The sequence below is a fragment of the Bombina bombina genome, chromosome 11 (assembly GCF_027579735.1).
Source record: "Bombina bombina isolate aBomBom1 chromosome 11, aBomBom1.pri, whole genome shotgun sequence".
NCBI classification, from domain to species: domain Eukaryota; kingdom Metazoa; phylum Chordata; class Amphibia; order Anura; family Bombinatoridae; genus Bombina; species Bombina bombina.
The window spans coordinates 95,818,808-95,841,333 of NC_069509.1; the positions used below are offsets into that span (position 1 = coordinate 95,818,808).

The following is a 22,526-nucleotide window of genomic DNA, read 5'->3' on the forward strand; positions in this document are numbered from 1 at the left end:
TGTCCAGGGTCTAAACCAAAAATTAGCTGGCTCCTTAGCTTAGATGCCTTCTTTTTCAAATAAAGATAGCAAGAGAACGAAGAAAAATTGATAATAGGAGTAAATTAGAAAGTTGCTTAAAATTGAATGCTCTATCTGAATCACAAAAGAATAATTTTGGGTTCAGAGTCCCTTTAACAATTAATGCGAGGACTAATTTGATACCTCTGCGAAATTTGTTACTTAATCATGAACCCAACCGAGTTGTAATTACGTAATCGCTTTCCACACATTCTTTTAAAACAAAATGTGGAGAGCATTTACGTAAATGTGCGCATGTGCACATGGAGGTAGCAAATGTCAACGAGGGAGCTAATTTCAACAAAACACTGGGAGTGAGCAGGCGTAATATTATGCAAATGCATAATTATGCAGAGCGCAGGGATTGGACTATTCCGATCGAAGCCGTACATGCATTTTCAGTAGGCTGTCTGCAGCACTAGAAGAAACAGAGGACACAGTAAGAACTTTGTTTTTGATAATATTTTATTAAACATTTTAAATGGATGTTGCACTATTATATAAAATAAAACATATAATACGTTTGCACAGTATTAAAAAATCCAAAGTTTACTGGGCTTTTGAGGAGGAGAACCTGTAGTGGGTAGAGTTGGATCTCCAGCTCTTACAACCAAATAGGCAGACAGGTAAAATTGAGGACTGAAGTTTGGATTTTAGCAAGTGTTTACTTCTCCTCTCAAACTCCATCAGTCATCCACAAACTTCATGCTTTCTCTTTCAAAACTCCATCATGCCTCAGGTGTCAGACGCAAGGCCGGACTGACCTACCAGGATATTGCCTGGTGGGCTGCAGCAGCTGGGGCTGGAAAGCTACAATTTAAAGGGGTGATCAATTGATGCAGTTTGGTTGTAGGGTGCCTATATAACACCAATCTGGCAATTTCATTTAATACAAAATAATATAATTTAATTCTGAAAAAAATATTGGGGGAATTAGTATCCCAGTAATCCCCTTTGAAAAACATGGGACATGTACATTCTACTGACTCAACAGAAAATAGGGCTGGTCTTCATATTTTTCCAGGGCTGCTTTTTATTCCCAGTCTGGCCCTCGTCAGACATCAGGTATCTGGACTCAGGTGTCAAACATCAGGTGTTTCAGTTGGTGACTCATGGAGTTTGAGAGTTGGTAAGAGGAAGGATGGTGTTTTAGAAAAGAGAGGATGTCCTAAAATGAACACCGTACTTACCAACAGAAAAGAGTCCTACTGCATGTGCTGTTCCCATAAGATGCAAGAGAAATCAGAATTGTACATCGATATTCAAATTATTATACACAAGATTCAAGTTGTCATGTCTTTATTTCAAACACAAATCAAGTCAAATATTTACATTGGAAGAACACAAACATTCCATTATATCACCTTAAAGTGCTGATTTTATATTGAACACCAATTAAAGGTATGGCTAAATATAAGTTTAATTAGCTTATTGTAGCTGCTAAAACAGCACATTTGGTGGTTGTTCTAAAATGTCACATAATAATGTAGTGAAGAGATATATGCATATGTTAGATATATGTAAATACACAGTTTCTAACTTCCTAGCAACATACAAAGTATCAACCAAAAAAAGATATATAAACAGAAAAAATAATTCTCTGGACTTCAATATTTCATACTAACAATGCATTATATACATTTTCCAAAGTGTCTGTAGTGTAAAGTCTCCTCTAGTATCAGATTAATTTTAGACAGGAGGTCAATATTCCCTTTGTACATGGAAGCAATGTATCATGCAACACAATAAAAAAAATCCAATGAGTAGCCTCCTAAATGGTTAATTTAATTTATATATGAAGCAGTGTTCCACAAACTCTCCACTAATTATGTAAGATATGTTACACTCCCTTTGTTCCCAGCTTGTACATACTCATATGATAGGACGCTCAGTGCATCCGTCAATGATATACATATATTGATAGTCTTTATTGTTCATTTATCATATTATAAACGTATAATCTACCACCGTGAAATGGTTAAAGAAAATAAAACATTGGAATATACATTTGTTGTTTTGTTTTTTTTGCCTGGTTATACTGTAAACTAACATTTAGATCCCAAGAAAGGCTGCAGTGACTCCATCATACAAAAGTATGGTAAAATGTATATGACCATACAACAAGATTTACACAGTGATTGCTTGATCAGAGCAGAGACACGTCTATCCCTAATTGACCACAGCAAGGGAGGTTGGTAGCATGAACTCTACAGGGCTTTTCATCCTGGAATAACTTTTGAGTTGCACATCCAGGGAAACCGTGCTACAAAATGGTAGTGTTTAATGATTTGAAAACTTTATTTTTTTTTTAGAGGTACTTTGCACTGCAGTACTTAATTGCTAGGATATATAATGTGACTTTACAACAAAGGATACCAAAGGAGCAAAACAAATTAGATAGAAGTAAATTGGAAAGTTGGTTAAAAACACATGCGCTATCTGAATCACAAAAAACATTTTGGTTTTACGTCCCTTTAAGAACAAAAATTCCCTTGTGGTCTCTTAAAACACTTAGTGAAGGCAACAATTCTATTAAATATTCTTAGTCTGTGATAAGAGGTAATAAAGTAAACATTCAAGTTACATTTTAAACTTGGAGTTACCAAATATAATCAAACAATGCTTACTGGAATGCGCTAGGATTAGGTAACTTCATATATTATATACATATACATCTTATCTATAAAAAATATGTGGGTCAGTTCCATTGGTCTGTATTTACCTGCCAGTGAAAACTGTGTTAGTTTGACATTACCCAATGCCGTTTAAATATTACATCAGAAGTATTATGAAATGTGAGAACAAACACCCCAAAAAGCAACTGAGGGGCTTGCATATTGCCTAATAGATATAAGCAACCATAAATGAAGATCAATGTAAAATCATGGATATAGCTTCCCTGTCCTGCACGGTCTAAATGAAACTTAATTGTTTGATAACCTTTGGCGAATAGCTGACCACTCCCATTATATTTTAACTTCTGAAATGGAGACAGAAAAGCATTTTTTTTTCTTTTACAGGGCATAAAATATATAGCAGTGATGGCTAACGTGCCAGGGGGTGAAGATCAAGCCTTAAGGGACTCCTATAGATTTATGGCTATTAAACAAATTAATAACATTTATTAAAATGTCCAGGGGCACAGCACAATTAGGTGATTCACTCTTCTTTTTACCCCTTAATCGCCAATCCAGCAGGCTTGCGAGCCACCTTGTTTATTCCACACCAGAAGCCCCATAATTACACATTCTTAGTTCCACTTTTTGTCAAGTCCACATAAGCTAATGCACATATCCTTAGTTCCACTTTTTGTCAAGTCCACATAAGCTAATGCACATATCCTTAGTTCCACTTTTTGTCAAGTCCACATAAGCTAATGCACATATCCTTAGTTCCACTTTTTGTCAAGTCCACATAAGCTAATGCACATATCCTTAGTTCCACTTTTTGTCAAGTCCACATAAGCTAATGCACATATCCTTAGTTCCACTTTTTGTCAAGTCCACATAAGCTAATGCACATATCCTTAGTTCCACTTTTTGTCAAGCCCACATAAGCTAATGCACATATCCTTAGTTCCACTTTTTTGTCAAGTCCACATAAGCTAATGCACATATCCTTAGATCCACTTTTTGTCGAGCCCACATAAGCTAATGCACATATCCTTAGTTACACTTTTTGTCAAGCCCACATAAGCTAATGCACATATCCTTAGTTACACTTTTTGTCAAGCCCACATAAGCTAATGCACATATCCTTAGTTACACTTTTTGTCAAGTCCACATAAGCTAATGCACATATCCTTAGTTCCACTTTTTCCCTGGAACTGAAAAACTAGTGCCACCGGCCACATGTGACACCCAGGACACCAACCGACCATCCCTGCGTTATAGCACTGCATAGTGTGTGTGCTTCTGCTAACAACACTGTCAAAGTACCTATTCTAATGATATTTTAGCAGCCCATGGGCACTTGTTAACCCATTTATCTGACATTATTTAGGCATCAAGCTTCAGAAACAGGCACAGAAGCTTTCCCTGAGCTCTCTCTTTATGTGGGGTGAGCAGTATGGCTTCTTGTAGCTCATCGTGACAAGATAAAAAAAATAAAAAAAAATGCAGGCTATGAGCGGCCTGAGAAATAAGCAAACACGCCTATGAGGATGCTAGAAGCTCTTATAAATAACCAATATCAAGGTGGCATCAGCAGTGCCATAAGGCAGTGTTTCCACCAGTACCCCTAACATGCTAGGTTTTTATTACAGTTGAACTAGAGCACAGGTGAAATAATCATCTGAATAGTAACCATGGTTACTTACCTGCTCTCACCCATCAGCTGATTCTTTCACCTGTGCTCTATTTCAGCTATAATGAAAACCTGGCCTGTTAGGAAACACTGCTATAAGGAATATGCCTTGTAAAATATTTGACATTTACTGTCCCATTTATATGATTTCCAGTTTTTCACTCTAAATCCCTGCCTGCTCTGTCTGAAGCCCCTATACCTAAGAGCACAGAGAAAGGATGTGATGTTCTAAAGTGACTTAGTACTAAACATTTTTATAATATTCCATCAAAAATAAAATGCACTGCAGTACATTGTTGTAATTAAGTGTTTAATACTTGCTTCTTTGCTGAATAAACTAACTTTTTCATGTAGCAGTTGTTTGTTGCAAACAGGTCGGTCATACACCAACATGCAACTTTGTTCATTTCACTTTAAAGGGATAGAAAAGTCAAAACGAAACTTGTATAATACAGATCTTCGTTCTCTTGGTGTCCCTTGTTGAAAAAGAATACACACATATCCCATTAGCTAGCTGCTGATTAGTGTCTGCACACATTTGTCTCTTGTGATTGGCTAACTAGATGTATTCATCTAGCTGCCAGAAGTGAAATGCTGTTCCTTTCGCAAAGGATAACAAGAGAATGAAGCAAATTTGATAATAGAAGAAAATTGTTTCAAATTGGTATCATGAAAGAAAATGATGGGTCTTCCTGTTCCTTTAAATTTAAACAGCTTTTACTTAACCTGTTGAGTTCCATTTCTTTACCCCACCATAGGGGATATATTTAAAAAAGTTTACAAAGGCAGAGTGGATAGAACTAAGGCTGGATATAGAATGAGAATGGACCAAAATTAGTACACAATATGCAATCTCAGGGTGTGTTTTGGGCATGATAAAAAGACAATGCAATAGCACTTGGTCTGAGCTTCAAATAAGTAGTAGATTTTTTCCTGACAAATTTCAAAAAATTATGTCTATTTCCACTCCTCCTGTATCATGTGACAGCCATCAGCCAATCACAAATGCATTAATGCATATTCTGTGAATTCTTGCACATGCTCAGTAGTAGGTGGTTACTCAAAAAATATAAAAAGACTGTGCACATTTTGTTAATGGAAGAAAATTGTAAAGTTGTTTAAAATGGCTGCTCTATCTGAATAATGAAAGTTTAATTTTGGCTTGCGTGTCCCTTTAATTTGACACATAAGTGGATATGATCAAAACCAAGTATGCAAATTTGATATTACTGCAACCGAATTTCACCATAAAATACACTTTTCCCTTCTTAATTGGTAAAACATTTGCAACCAAGAGAATAAATACTATATATACAAAATACACAAAAAAATCAATAGTTGTACACTGAGAATATGGAGAAATTTGTAGAAAAAGGTTCATACAGAAGACAGGGATTAGTCTTTTCACAGGACGAGAATCTTCAGCAACAAGGCTACCTTCTAACACTGCTGAGAACGGAGGAGCTGCTTCCTGAAATCTTCATACACCTCCCGGATGCGTTGTTCACATAACCTTGGGAGAATGTGTCCCTATCATAGGCAGCATAATTAAAGGGATACTATACCCACATTTTTTCTTTCATTAGATAGAGCATGCAATTTTAAACAACTTTCTAATTTACTCATATTATCATTTTTTCTTTGTTCTCTTGCTATCTTTATTTGAAAAAGAAAGTCAGAACCCTGGACACCACTTGTTTATTGGTGGATGAATTTATCCACCAATCAGCACGAACAACCCAGGTTGTTCATCAAAAATGGGCCGGCATCTAAACTTACATTCTTGCTTTTCAAATAAAAATACCAAGAGAATGAAGAACATTTGATAATAGGAGTAAATTAGAAAGTTGCTTAAAACTTCATGTTCTATCTGAATCAAAAAAGAAAAAAAATTGGGTTCAGTGTCCCTTTAAGGTGAGTGAAGGGAAAAGGAACTGAGGCATGAAACAAAAAAAATTAGCTTGTTGGATGGAATCTTAGTAGGGCCTAAAATTCCAGTAACTAGAGAAAACCGAGATCTGGAGAGAGAGAGAATAAAATAGGTTAGCATCCTCCTCTAGAACAGAAACAATGACACTTAAAGGAACAGTAAAAGCAAAATGAAAAGTCTAGTCAAAATGAAACGTCCATGATTCAGATAGATCATGCAATTTTAAGCAATTTTCTAATTTACTCATCATCAAATTTTCTTCAATCTCTTGGTATCTTTATTTGAAAATCAGGAATGTAAGCTTAGGAGACCGCCAATTTTTGGTAGCGCTTGCCGATTAGTGGCTATATTTAGACACCAATTAGCAAGCGCTACCCAGGTGCTGAACCAAAAATGTTCCATCTCCTAAGCTTAATAATAAAAGCAGTGTAGTACAGCAACAAACTGGAGAATAGTGCTTGTGAAGACAGGGGCTCTGCCAGGGTCCCCTAACATCTATGATACAAGTAATTTTGTCCACAGCACTATAATATCAATTATTTTTTATTTTCTGTTAAACATACAGATATAAAATGCGACGTTTCGAGTGTTGCCACTCTTACTCATGTCGCATTTTATATCTGTATGTTTAACAGAAAATAAAAAATAATTGATATTATAGTGCTGTGGACAAAATTACTTGAAGCTTAATAATAAAGATACCAAGAGAACAAAGAAAAATTGATAATAGGAGTAAATAAGAAAGTTGCTTAAAATTACATGCTCTATCCGAATCAAGCAAGTTTAATTTTAACTATACTATCCCTTTAAAATTGACATGAATTGGAAGGAGCATGAAATTTTAAACAACTTTCTAATTTATTAGTTCTCTTTGAATCCTTTGTTAAAGAGAAATCGTAAGTGAGCTCAGGAGCGTGCACGTGTCTTTAACCATGTGGCGGTAGTTTGCAACATTGTTTATAGCAAAAAAGTCGTTTAAAATGGTTCCCACAAGAAATAGGGCCCTAAATTCCTCATGTATAAATAAATTATTTTCTAAAAAGCATCTAAATCAAGTCAATTAAAAGGACATGGAACAGAAAACCTTTAATAATGAATAATAATAAAACCTTTAATAACACAATTTTAAACAACTTTCCAATTTACTTATATTATCAAATTTACTTCATTCTCTTAGTATCCTTGTTGAAGGAGCAGCAATGCGCTACTGGGAGCTAGTAGTACACATCAGGTAGAACCAATGCCAAGAGGCATATATGTGCAGCCTCCAATCAGCAGCTAGCTCCCAGTAGTGCATTGCTGCACCTGAGCCTAGGTAGGTATGCTGTTCAACAAAGGATAACAAAAGTACAAAGCAAATTAGGTAATAGAAGTAAATTAAAATGTGGTTTAAAGTTATATACTCTGATTCAACTAGAAAAGAAGTAAATAGCGCAGAAACCTTACGTCTAACACAAGTAGACAATAAGGCATAAATATGGGGCACAAATGTGTGAAAAAAAAAGTAAATTTATGCTTACCTGATAAATTGATTTATTCTATGATACGACGAGTCCACAGATTCATCCTTTACTTGTGGGATATTATCCTCCTGCTAACAGGAAGTGGCAAAGAGCACCACAGCAAAGCTGTCTATATAGCTCCTCCACTGACTCCACCCCCCAGTCATTCAACCGACGGTATAGGAAGAAAAAGGAGAAACTAAAAGGTGCAGAGGTGACTGAAGTTTTAAATCAAAAAATATAATCTGTCTTAAATTGACAGGGCGGGCCGTGGACTCGTCGTATCATAGAAGAAATCAATTTATCAGGTAAGCATAAATTTACTTTTCTTCTATAAGATACGACTAGTCCACGGATTCATCCTTTACTTGTGGGATACAATACCAAAGCTACAGGACACGGATGAACGGGAGGGACAAGACAGATACCTAAACAGAAGGCACCACTGCTTGAAGAACTTTTCTCCCAAAAATAGCCTCCGAAGAAGCAAAAGTATCAAATTTGGAAAATTTGGAAAAGGTATGTAAGGAAGACCAAGTCGCAGCCTTACAAATCTGTTCAACAGAAGCATCGTTTTTAAAAGCCCATGTGGAAGCCACCACTCTAGTAGAATGAGCTGTAGCTTTTTGACCTCTACGTTTTCCAGAATAGACAACAAACAGAGAAGATGTTTGACGGAAATCCTTGGTCGCTTGCAAGTAAAACTTCAAGGCACAAACCACGTCCAAGTTATGTAGCAGACGCTCCTTCTTAGAAGAAGGGTTAGGACACAGAGAAGGAACAACAATTTCCTGATTAATATTCTTATTAGAAACAACCTTAGGAAGAAATCCAGGTTTAGTACGCAAAACCACCTTATGAGAATGGAATATAAGATAAGGCGAGTCACATTGTAACGCAGATAGTTCAGAAACTCTTCGAGCAGAAGAGATGGCAACTAAAAACAGAACTTTCCAAGATAGAAGTTTAATATCTATGGAATGCATAGGTTCAAACGGAACCCCTTGAAGAAATTTAAGAACTAAATTCAAACTCCATGGCGGAGCAACAGGTTTAAACGCAGGCTTAATTCTAACCAAAGCCTGACAAAACGACTGAACATCTGGGACATCTGCCAGACGCTTGTGTAGTAAGATTGACAAAGCAGAAATCTGTCCCTTTAAGGAACTAGCTGATAACCCCTTCTCCAATCCTTCTTGGAGAAAGGACAAAATCCTAGGAATCCTGATCTTACTCCATGAGTAGCCTTTGGATTCACACCAATAAAGATATTTACGCCATATCTTATGATAAATTTTCCTAGTGACAGGCTTTCGAGCCTGAATCAAGGTATCTATGACCGACTCAGAAAATCCCCTCTTAGATAAAATCAAGCATTCAATCTCCAGGCAGTCAGCCGCAGAGAAACTAGATTTGGATGTTGCAACGGACCCTGAATTAGAAGGTCCTGTCTCAGTGGCAGTTTCCACGGTGGCAGAGATGACATTTCCACCAGATCTGAAAACCAAGTCCTGCGTGGTCACGCAGGTGCTATCAAGATTACCAAAGCCCTCTCCTGTTTTATTCTGACAATCAGATGAGGAAGGAGAGGAAAAGGAGGAAACACATAAGCCAGGTTGAACGACCACGGTACTGCTAGAGCATCTATCAGTACTGCTTGAGGATCCCTTGATCTGGACCCGTAACAAGGAAGTTTGGCATTCTGACGAGATGCCATCAGATCCAATTCTGGTGTGCCCCATTGATGAATCAATTGTGCAAACACCTCCGGATGGAGCTCCCACTACCCCGGATGAAAAGTCTGACAACTTAGAAAATCCGCTTCCCAGTTCTCCACTCCTGGGATATAGATTGCTGATAGATGGCAAGAGTGATTCTCTGCCCATCAAATTATTTTGGAAACCTCTATCATCGCTAGAGAACTCTTTGCTCCCCCTTGATGATTGATATATGCTACAATCGTGATATTGTCTGACTGGAATCTTATGAATTTGGCCGAAGCCAGCCGAGGCCACGCCTGAAGGGTTCTAGAATATTTATTGGAAGGAGGGCCTCCTTCTGAGTCCACACACCCTGAGCCTTCAGGGAGTTCCAGACTGCACCCCAGCCCAAGAGGCTGGCGTCCGTCGTCACTATGACCCATGCTGGCCTGCGGAAGCACATTCCCTGGGACAGATGATCCTGTGACAACCACCAAAGAAGAGAGTCTCTGGTCTCTTGATCCAGATTTATCTGAGGAGATACATTTGCATAATCCCCATTCCACTGTCTGAGCATGCATAGCTGCAGTGGTCTGAGATGCAAGCGAGCAAACGGAACTATGTCCATTGCCGCTACCATTAGTCTGATTACCTCTATACACTGTGCCACTGACGGAATGGAATGAAGTGCTCAGCAAGTGGTTAAGATCTTTGATTTTCTGACTTCCGTTAGAAAATTTTTCATGTCTACCAAGTCTATCAGAGTTCCTAGGAATGGAACTCTTGTAAGAAGAACAAGTGAAATCTTTTTTTATGTTCACCTTCAACCCGTGAGATCTTAGAAAAGCCAATACAATGTCCGTGTGAGATTTGGCTAGATGGTAAGTTGACGCCTGAATCAAAATATCGTCCAGATAGGGCGCCACTGCTATGCCCCGCGGCCTTAGAACCGCCAGAAGGGACCCTAGCACCTTTGTGAAAATTCTGGGAGCTGTGGCCAACCCGAAAGGAAGAACCACAAACTGGTAATGTTTGTCCAGGAAGGCGAAACTGAGGAACTGGTGATGATCTTTGTGGATAGGAATGTGAAGATACGCATCCTTCAAATCCACGGAAGTCATATATTGACCCTCCTGGATCATTGGTAAAATTGTCCGAATGGTCTCCATCTTGAAGGATGTGACTCTGAGGAACTTGTTTCGAATTTTGAGATTTAAAATTGGTCTGAAGGTTCCCTCTTTTTTGGGAACCACAAACAGATTGGAGTAAAACCCCTGCTCTTGTTCTGCTTTTGGAACTGGGCAGATTACACCCATAGTATATAGGTCTTCTACACAGCTTAAGAACGCCTCTCTTTTTGTTTGGTTTACAGACAAATGTGAAAGATGAAATCTCCCCCTTGGAGGGGAATCTTTGAATTCTAGATGATACCCCTGGGTCACGATTTCTAAAGCCCAGGAATCCTGAACGTCTCTTACCCAAGCCTGAGCGAAGAGAGAAAGTCTGCCCCCTACTAGATCCTGTCCCGGATCGGGGGCTGCCCCTTCATGCTATCTTGGTAGCAGCAGCGGGCTTCTTGGCCTGTTTACCTTTATTCCATGTCTGGTTAGGTCTCCAGACTGACTTGGATTGAGAAAAATTTCCCTCCTGCTTTGTGGCAGGGGAGGAAGTAGAGGGACCACCTTTGAAGTTTAGAAAGGAACGAAAATTATTTTGTTTGGCCCTCAATCTATTCGTCTTGTCCTAAGGAAGGGCATGGCCTTTTCCTCCAGTGATGTCGGAAATTATCTCCTTCAGTTCAGGCCCGAATAGGGTCTTACCTTTGAAAGGAATAGCTAACAGCTTAGATTTTGATGACACATCAGCAGACCAGGACTTAAGCCATAACGCTCTACGCGCTAAAATGGCAAAACTTGAATTCTTTGCCGCTTAGTCATTTGAAAAGCGGCATCTGTTATAAAAGAATTAGCTAGCTTGAGAGCCTTAATTCTATCTAAAATATCATCTAATGGGGTCTCAACCTTAAGAGACTCTTCTAGAGCCTCGAACCAAAAAGCAGCTGCAGTAGTTACAGGAACAATGCACGCTATAGGTTGTAGAAGCAAACCCTGATGAATAAACAATTTCTTTAGAAGACCCTCTAATTTTTTATCCATAGGATCTTTGAAAGCACAACTGTCCTCAATAGGTATAGTTGTACGCTTAGCCAGGGTAGAAATAGCTCCCTCCACCTTAGGGACCGTCTGTCACGAATCCCGAATGGTGTCAGATATGGGAAACATTTTCTTAAAATTAGTAGGGGGAGAAAACGGAATGCCTTAGTAACAATGTCCGAAATCCTCTTAGGGTCACAATCATCCAGAGTCGCTAAAACCTCCCTGAGCAACAAGCGGAGGTGTTCAAGCTTAAACTTAAAGGCCGTCATATCTGAGTCTGTTTGAGGGAACATCTTTCCTGAATCAGAAAGCTCTCCCTCAGACAGCAATTCCCCCACCCCCAAATCAGAACACTGTGAGGGTACATCGGAGATGGCCAATAAAGCATCAGAGAGCTCAGCATTTACTCTAATACCGGACCTACTGCGCTTACCCTGCAAACCAGGCAGTTTAGATAATACCTCTGTAAGGGTAGTAGACATAACTGCGGCCATATCTTGCAGGGTGAAAGAATTAGACGCACTAGAAGTACTTGGCGTTGCTTGGGCGGGCGTTAAAGGTTGTGACACTTGGGGAGAAGTAGATGGCATAAACTGATTCTCTTCTGACTGAGAATCATCCTGAGGCATACTTTTATCAGCTAAAATATGTTCTTTGCAATGCAAGGACCTTTCGGTACATGAGGGACACATTTTAAGTGGGGGTTCCACAATGGCTTCTTAACACATGGAACATTGACTTTCCTCAATGTCAGACATGTTAAAACAGGCTAGTAATGACCACAAACAGACTTGCAAACACTTTATTTTATAAAAAAAAATAACAATATGAAAAAACGGTACTGCGCCTTTAAGAGAAAAAAAGCATACAATTTTTCCAAAACTGCTTTAAAACAATAAAATTACCACAATTTTATGATAAATGCATCCCAACTTGTCAGGTAAGATTGCCCCACAAGGAAAGGAAAACTTAACCCTTACCAAAAAAACGTTGTGCTATAAAAACGTTAAAAGCAACCAAAAACACCCCCTGCACCTCGCCACAGACTTGCTGTGGCGCCTACCTGCCCTCAGGGGTCTGGAAAATCGGGTTAACCCTTCGATTAGGACCAAACCGTCTCTGAAAGGCCCACTGGAGTTGGAGCTTGCTGCTTGTCTGAGAAAAACAACTGCGCAACTGAGGCGCGAAAATAGGCCCCGCCCATCTCACTTGATATCTCACAGCCTAATCTAACCACACCAGAGCGGTCTAAAACCTAGCCATGTGGGATTATAAACCCCTTTAGTGAAGCCATGTGTACCCTCCATTTACAAATAAAGTAAAAACGTTTGCCATAAAAAACGTTATCTGTAACTCCCAACATAGAAATGTTTGCCCACAAACATAACATCAGTGTCAACCATTTTTTATATAGCCCAATATACAGGTCCAGTAATACCCTTCTCTATACATAAGGATTACTGCTTACCCTTTCCCTCATGGGGATACTGTCAGACAATTCTGAAATAACACAGTCTCTCCAGAAAAAAAATGGCTGAACATACCTCAATGCTTGTAGCATGAAAAACGTTCCTCACACTGAAGTTTCTTAAGTACTCCTCAGCCATTCTGTGGGAACTACTCTGGAACTTAGTAACAACTGCTAAGATCATCAGTCTCCAGGCAGAAATCTTTATCCATCTGCTGCCTGGGAGAAAATAGCACTCACCGGTACCATTTAAAATAAAAAAGTCTTGCTTGAAGAAAATAAAAACTATCATTTTATCACCTCTTTCACTTTACCCTTCCTATTACTTAGAGTAGGCAAAGAGAATGACTGGGGGTGGAGTCAAGGGAGGAGCTATATAGACTGCTTTGCTGTGGTGCTCTTTGCCACTTATTAGCAGAAGGATAATATCCCACAAGGATGAATCTGTGGACTTGTCGTATATTATAGAAGAAATGTTGGCAAAAAAAAAAATATTAAAAAGAATGATTGCAGAATAAAAACACATTTCACACAATAATATAAACTTTGTCTATTATCTTGTCCAAATAACAAAAAACAAATCGAATACAAAAATAAAACTGTCAGGTTTTTTTTACTAGACCTGTGCTATTCAATTTTTTTTTATTTTATTAGATGTTATCTGTTAGTAGATCTTTTTTGTATTAGATGTTATCTGTTATTAGATCTTTTTTGTATTAGATGTTATCAGTTATTAGATCTGTGTTATAAGATGTTATCTGTTATTAGATTTTTTTTTAATTTATTTTTTTAAACTGCAATTTATAGTGAAAAAAGAGCTGCTTACAAGATAATATACATTCTGGATCCCAACTACAGCTTATTATTACTATTAAAGGGACATTATACACTTTATATAGCCCATACAGGTTTTTTCTTTTTTAAATGTACAGTTTTGCTTCTTTTTAAATAACATTGTGCTGATTTTCAGACTCCTAACCAAGGCCCAAAGTTTTAGGAGAATACCGACGTACACCTCCAGCTTGATTCTGTTTGTGTAAAGAGTCTTTTCATATGCAAAGGAAGGGGGGGGGTCTGCTATTTTCCAATTGCAGTGGGTGTTCCAGTAACTTTTTAAACAGAAGCTTCTAAATAAGTTTTTAACGGTTTTATACTGGATTTTTATATTATTCTTTATAGTAGTGTCTATTACATGCAGTTATATGAAAATTGGTGTATACTGTCCCTTTAAGTTTTAACTAAGCATGTGACAGGTTGCATCAATATCAAAGCCCACTGATTGATAGTGAGAAAAGTTTTCACTAATCACTATCCCAATTACAAGGTGGGTGGTGCTCAGTGTCACAGAAATAAATACTTTGAAACATAGAGAGAATAAAATAAAGCACCTCTTAGAGTATTCACTTAAAGGGACACTCCAATCAAAAGAAACTTTAATCATTCAGAAAAAGCTGCAGTTTTAAGACACTTTTCAATTTACTGCCAATATCAAATTTTGCAGTCTTTTTATGTTCACACGTTCTGGGGAACAAGATCCTACTGAGCATGTGCACAAGCTCACAGGGTATACATATACTAGTGTGTGATTGGCTGATGTCTGTCACATGATACAGGGGGCCAGAAAATGGGAGAAACAAAACCTTTAAGTTGAATCAGTATCCCAGTTGGTTATACCCAGTATAAGGATGAAAATAAAAAAACGTAACACTTAATATCCTTCAGCTTCTTTAAAATATAAAACTTATTAAAATCATTTAAAAAGATTTTTTTATGGAAATATTCATCATCCACATAATGAATATTTACATAAAAAACCTTATACTGGGTATAATGGGTATAACCAACTGGGATACCTATTTGACTTGAGTGTTTAAAAAGGTGCTTCTGTTTTTCTCTGTGACGAAGTGTTTGCTCACACGAAACGCGTAAGAGGCCTTTGTTCTCTCTACATGTTTGGGGCACATTGTTTTTGCACTGTCTCACAGAAGTAAATTTGGATTTCGAAACTGCCGTTACCTGGTGTCTGCTTCTTCTGCTGTTGTTTTTCTCCCTATGTTCAAAGTATTACAAGGTTTAGAAATGAACTACCTACAAAAAATGTCAGACACGCATGCGAATTTCTAGAGCATCCCATAACACGAGAAGATATCACCGGGTGCCAAATTGTGTTGGCGCCCGATAACAAGTAATGCAGAACAAATGCTAACAATCAAAATTAGCCACATAAAACCTAGCCCACTGTTAACAGTAACTATCCAACCTCCCCATGAGCAAAGGGCAACTGCAGATCCTTAAAGGGACATGAAACCCAAAATTTTTCTTTCATGATTCATACAGAGAATACAATTTTAAACAACTTTCCAATTTACTGCTATTATTTAATTTGCTTATTTCTCTTGTTACACTTTGCTGAAAGGTTTATCTAGGAAAGCTCAGGAGCAGCAAACAACCTAGGTTCTAGCTGCTGATTGGTAGCTGCATATTTATACTGATTGTCATTGGCTCGCCCATGTGTTCAGTTAGAAACCAGTCGTGCATTTCTGTTCATTCAACAAAGCATTAACAAGAGAACAAAGAAAATTTTAAAAAAATATGAGTAAATTAGAAAGTTGCTTAAAATTGCATGCTCTATCTGAATCATGAAAGAAAATATTTGGGTTTCCTATCCCTTTAAATATGCCTGAAGTACATATAAACGGACTGAATAGCATAAATGACACATAGGGATCAATCACAATTCTTTACTAAATGTATCTAGTGGTTCTCAACAGAAAAAACATCAACATCTATGGGGATTTTTGTATATAAATCAGTTAAGTTTTTCCAAAGGATTGTGCTCGGGCACAAAGTGTGTATATTAAAGGGATATGAAACCCAAACATTGTCTTTTATGATTAAGACAGAAGTAAATTGGAATCTTTTTTAAAAAATTGCCCCCTCTATTATCAAATTGGCTTAGTTCCCATGATATTCTTTGTTAAGGAGATACCTAGGTGATCTAGAGCAGCGGTCGCCAACCACTGGTGGTCCACGAGAAGATGTTGGTGGTCCTTGACACCATCAAGCAGGAATTAATCTCCTATGATGGTGTCACCCCTGTTGTGCCACATTCTAATAATTTTCCAGCGCACAAAGCCATTCCACCTGAATTCCAGTAATTGCCATCCAGCAGATCAGCCATATCCCACCAGTATTATAGTAATTGCCAGTAACATCAGTCATGGTTAGCTCACCTACATATTGAGAGCTTTCTGATATAATCTTAATTTATGACTTCAATATCTGTCCATGATCATAAGTAGTTTTGAATAATTCCTAACCGGGGAGGAAACTTTGAAGTCTTATAGTCCTTTTAAACATAGTTCTTTTTTCCTACTTTCTGCCTCTGTTTCCAGTTCAAAAGATGGCACTCACCCTTCATTTGTCATTTGGAAGTATGCTCTCAGTTCTGTCATTGTTAGTTAATTCCAATTCTTAAAAATGTGTAAATATATACATAATGTAAACTTAGCTATGGTTATACTAGTTGTGTACAGTATGGGTGTGTGTATATGTATGTATATATATATATATATATTGGAGGGACTGTATTGTTGTATCTCCTAGCGCTATGTGTATGGGTTTGCCTTATTTTTATTTGTATTTTTTCTATGTTTATTTTCATTATTTGTGGGTTTATTTTTCTGCCTGCAAACAATTTGGTGGTGGGATTACGTATTGATGCTGTGTTTTGTGTTTTTAAATCTGTTATTTTTTCTTCTTCGTTTAACAGTTGTTCATCTGTCTTGATGAAGGCTTCTATGTAAGCCGAAACGTCGACCTATCCTTATGACTTTCTAACGTTGTTGTTATAAACAATAAACTAACTTTGATGTATATAAATCCTGAGAGTGCCCTCCCTTTCCTAGCTCTTATATATATATATATATATTCTTTTTTATTATTATTATTAGCCGCCAAATTCTGTAAAAAATCATGTTAGTGGTCCACGGGATTCAAAATTGTGAGTTTAGTGGTCCCTGAGGTCCGAAAGGTTGGCGACCCCTGATCTAGAGCACTACATGGCAGGACATAGCGCTGTCATCTCACGCTCTTGCAAATGGATAACATTCTGGAAAGACTGCTGCCATCTAGTGCTCCAGACACGTGAACGCTTCTGAGCTTCCCTCTTTTGCAACAAAAGATACCAGGAGAACGAAGAAAATGTGAGAATATAAGTAAATTAGAAAGTTGTTAAAGATACATTTTGTCCCTAATGCACAGTCTGAATCCATGATGTTCTAATACACAAAAAACAAAATGTATTTGTCCAATTACCCAATACATACTGAGGAACCAACATCTGAGCCTGGAAGCTTTAAAGGGACATGAAAGTCCAAATACATTTGTCATGATTCAGATAGAGCAAGCAGTTTTAAACAACTTTAAAGGGACATGAGACATTATTTAGATAGATAATTTTAAGCAACCTTCCAATTTACTTATATTATCTAATTTGCTTCATTATTCAGATATCCTTTGTTGAAGAAATAGCAATACACATTGGTGAGCCAATTACACGAGGCATCTTTGTTCAGCCACCAATCAGCAGTTACCTAGCCTATTTAGATATGCTTTTCAACAAATGAAATCAACAGAATGAAGCAAATTATATAATAAAAGGTACATTGGAATGTGGTTTAAAACTGCATGCTCTATCTAAAACATGAAATAAAAAAAAACATAATTTATGCTTACCTGATAAATTTATTTCTCTTGTGGTGTATCCAGTCCACGGATCATCCATTACTTGTGGGATATTCTCCTTCCCAACAGGAAGCTGCAAGAGGATCACCCACAGCAGAGCTGTCTATATAGCTCCTCCCCTAACTGCCACCTCCAGTCATTCGACCGAAGACAAGCAAGAGAAAGGAGAAACCATAGGGTGCAGTGGTGACTGTAGTTTAAAAATTAAAATATACCTGCCTTAAAATCACAGGGCGGGCCGTGGACTGGATACACCCACAAGAGAAATAAATTGATCAGGTAAGCATAAATTATGTTTTCTCTTGTAAGGTGTATCCAGTCCACGGATCATCCATTACTTGTGGGATACCAATACCAAAGCTAAAGTACATAAATGAAGGGAGGGACAAGGCAGGAACTTAAACGGAAGGTACCACTGCCTGTAAAACCTTTCTCCCAAAAATAGCCTCCGAAGAAGCAAAAGTATCAAATTTATAAAAAAACTTTGAAAAAGTATGCAGCGAAGACCAAGTCGCCGCCTTGCAAATCTGTTCAACAGAAGCCTCATTTTTAAAAGCCCATTTGGAAGCTACAGCTCTAGTAGAATGAGCTGTAATCCTTTCAGGAGGCTGATGGTCAGCAGTCTCATAAGCTAAGCGTATTATACTTCTTAGCCAAAACGAAAGAGAAGTTGCCGAAGCCTTTTGGCCTCTCCTCTGTCCAGAGTAGACAACAAACAAAGCAGATGTTTGACGAAAATCTTTAGTAGCTAGGTAAATAATACTTTAAAGCACGAACCACGTCAAGATTGTGTAAAAGACGTTCCTTCTTTGAAGAAGGATTAGGACACAATGACGGAACAACAATCTCCTGATTGATATTCTTATTAGATACCACTTTAGGTAAAAACCCAGGTTTAGTACGCAAAACTACCTTATCTGCATGGAAGATCAGATAAGGGGAATCACACTGTAAGGCAGATAACTCGGAAACTCTACGAGCCGAGGAAATAGCTACCAAAAACAGAACTTTCCAAGATAAAAGCTTGATATCTATGGAATGAAGAGGTTCAAACGGAACCCCTTGGAGAACTTTAAGAACCAAATTTAAACTCCATGGCGGAGCAACTGGTTTAAACATAGGCTTGATTCTAACTAAAGCCTGACAAAACGCCTGAACGTCTGGAACATCCGCCAGACGCTTGTGCAAAAGAATAGACAGAGCAGAAATCTGTCCCTTTAAGGAACTAGCTGACAATCCCTTTTCCAATCCTTCTTGGAGAAAAGATAATATCCTGGGAATCCTGACTTTACTCCATGAGTAACCTTTGGATTCACACCAATAAAGATATTTACGCCATATCTTATGATAGATTTTCCTGGTGACAGGCTTTCGTGCCTGAATTAAGGTATCAATGACTGACTCGGAGAAGCCACGCTTTGATAAAATCAAGCGTTCAATCTCCAGGCAGTCAGTTTCAGAGAAATTAGATTTGGATGGTTGAAAGGACCCTGAAGTAGAAGGTCCTGTTTCAGAGGCAGAGTCCATGGTGGAAGGGATGACATGTCCACCAGATCTGCATACCAAGTCCTGCATGGCCACGCATGTGCTATCAAAATCACTGATGCTCTCTCCTGCTTGATTTTGGCAATCAGACGAGGGAGCAGAGGAAACGGTGGAAACACATAAGCCAGGTTGAAGGACCAAGGCGCTGCTAGAGCATCTATCAGCATTGCCTTGGGATCCCTGGACCTGGATCCGTAACAAGGAAGTTTGGCGTTCTGGCAAGACGCCATGAGATCCAGTTCTGGTTCGCCCCAACGTTGAACCAATTGTGCAAACACCTCCGGATGGAGTTCCCACTCCCCCGGATGAAAAGTCTGTCGACTTAGATGGCAAGAGTGAATCTCTGCCCAACAAATTATCTTTGAAACTTCCAACATCGCTTCCATTGGTGGCTGAACAAAGATGCCTCGTGTAATTGGCTCACCGATGTGTATTGCTATTTCTTCAACAAAGGATATCTGAATAATGAAGCAAATTAGATAATGTAAACCACAGTCGTGATGTTGTCCGACTGAAATCTGATTAACCTCATTGTCGCTAGTTGAGGCCAAGCTTGAAGAGCATTGAATATCGCTCTTAGTTCCAGAATGTTTATTGGGAGGAGGGTCTCCTCCTGAGTCCATGATCCCTGAGCCTTCAGGGAGTTCCAGACTGCCCCCCAGCCTAGAAGGCTGGCATCTGTCGTTACTATTGTCCAATCTGGCCTGCGAAAGGTCATACCTTTGGACAGATGGACCCGAGATAGCCACCAGAGAAGAGAATCCCTGGTCTCTTGATCCAGATTTAGTAGAGGGGACAAATCTGTGTAATCCCCATTCCACTGACTGAGCATGCAGAGTTGCAGCGGTCTGAGATGTAGGCGGGCAAACGGCACTATGTCCATTGCCGCTACCATTAAGCCGATTACTTCCATACACTGAGCCACCGAAGGGCGAGAAGTAGAATAAAGAACACGGCAAGAATTTAGAAGTTTTGATAACCTGGTCTCTGTCAGGTAAAACCTAATTTCTACAGAATCTATCAGAGTTCCCAGAAAGGAAACTCTTGTGAGAGGGGATAGAGAACTCTTCTCTTCGTTCACTTTCCACCCGTGCGACCTCAGAAATGCCAGAACTATGTCCGTATGAGACTTGGCAATTTGGAAATTTGACGCCTGTATCAGAATGTCGTCTAAATAAGGGGCCACTGCTATGCCCCGCGGCCTTAGGACCGCCAGAAGTGACCCCAGAACCTTCGTAAAGATTCTTGGAGCCGTAGCTAATCCAAAGGGAAGAGCTACAAACTGGTAATGCCTGTCCAGGAAGGCAAACCTGAGAAACCGATGATGATCTTTGTGTATCGGAATGTGAAGATAAGCATCCTTTAAATCCACTGTAGTCATGTATTGACCCTCCTGGATCATAGGTAGGATGGTACAAATAGTCTCCATCTTGAATGATGGGACCCTGAGAAATTTGTTTAGGATCTTGAGATCTAAGATTGGTCTGAAGGTTCCCTCTTTTTTGGGAACCACAAACAGATTTGAATAGAAGCCTTGTCCCTGTTCCTCCTTTGGAACTGGGTGGATCACTCCCATAACTTGGAGGTCTTGAACACAATGTAAGAATGCCTCTCTCTTTATCTGGTTTGCAGATAATTGTGAAAGGTGAAATCTCCCTTTTGGAGGGGAAGCTTTGAAGTCCAGAAGATATCCCTGGGATACAATTTCCAATGCCCAGGGATCCTGGACATCTCTTGCCCAAGCCTGGGCGAAGAGAGAAAGTCTGCCCCCTACTAGATCCGTTACCGGATCGGGGGCCAATCCTTCATGCCGTCTTAGAGGCAGCAGCAGGCTTTTTGGCCTGCTTACCTTTGTTCCAAGCCTGGTTAGGTCTCCAGACCGACTTGGACTGGGCAAAAGTTCCCTCTTGTTTTGTATTAGAGGAAGTTGATGCCGCACTCGCCTTAAAGTTTCGAAAGGCACGAAAATTAGTTTGTTTGGCCCTTGATTTATTAGACCTGTCCTGAGGGAGGGCATGACCTTTTCCTCCCGTGATATCAGAAATGATCTCCTTCAAACCAGGCCCGAATAGGGTCTGCCCCTTGAAGGGAATATTAAGAAGCTTAGACTTTGAAGTAACGTCAGCTGACCATGATTTAAGCCATAGCGCCCTACGCGCCTGAATAGCAAAACCAGAATTCTTAGCCGTTAGTTTAGTCAAATGAACAATGGCATCAGAAACAAATGAATTGGCTAGCTTAAGTGCTCTAAGCTTGTCAAGTATATTATCCAATGGGGTCTCTATCTGTAGAGCCTCTTCCAGAGACTCAAACCAGAAGGCCGCCGCCGCAGCAGTGACTGGGGCAATGAATGCAAGAGGTTGTAGAATAAAACCTTGTTGAATAAACATTTTCTTAAGGTAACCCTCTAACTTTTTATCCATTGGATCTAAGAAAGCACAACTGTCCTCGACGGGGATAGTAGTACGCTTAGCTAGGGTAGACACTGCTCCCTCCACCTTAGGGACCGTTTGCCATAAGTCCCGTGTGGCGGCATCTATTGTAAACAATTTTTTAAAAATAGGAGGGGGAGAGAACGGTACACCTGGTCTATCCCATTCCTTAGTAATAATTTCTGAAAACCTTTTAGGTATTGGAAAAACATCAGTGTAAACAGGCACTGCATAGTATTTATCCAATCTGCACAATTTCTCTGGCACTGCAATGGTGTCAGTGTCATTCAGAGTAGCTAAAACCTCCCTGGGCAACACGCAGAGGTGTTCAAGCTTAAATTTAAATTTTGCCATATCAGAATCAGGTTGAATAATCTTCCCTGAGTCAGAAACATCACCCACAGAAAGAAGCTCTCCTTCCTCAGCTTCTGCATATTGTGAGGGGGTATCAGACATAGCTATTAAAGCGTCAGAGTGCTCTGTATTTCTTCTAACCCCAGAGCTGTCTCGCTTTCCTCGTAACCCAGGTAGTCTGGATAATACCGCTGACAGTGTATTATCCATGACTGCCGCCATGTCTTGTAAAGTAAACGCCATGGGCGCGCTAGATGTACCTGGCGCCTCTTGAGCGTGAGTCCCTTGAGCGGGAGTCAAAGGCTCTGACACGTGGGGCGAGTTAGTC

The 22,526-nt window shown here is 39.1% G+C and overlaps 1 protein-coding gene across 1 annotated transcript in view; it reads right to left on the reverse strand.

The window, feature by feature from the left end:
* Positions 1-507: 507 nt before the first annotated feature.
* The window catches only part of ROGDI (rogdi atypical leucine zipper), a 119,734-nt gene continuing 97,715 nt past the window's right edge, over positions 508-22,526 (reverse strand). Inside the window, exon 7 of the mRNA XM_053694782.1 lies at positions 508-6,383. Coding sequence (XP_053550757.1) covers positions 6,342-6,383 — 42 coding nt within the window. The 3' untranslated portion in view covers positions 508-6,341. The remainder of the gene's footprint in view (positions 6,384-22,526) is intronic.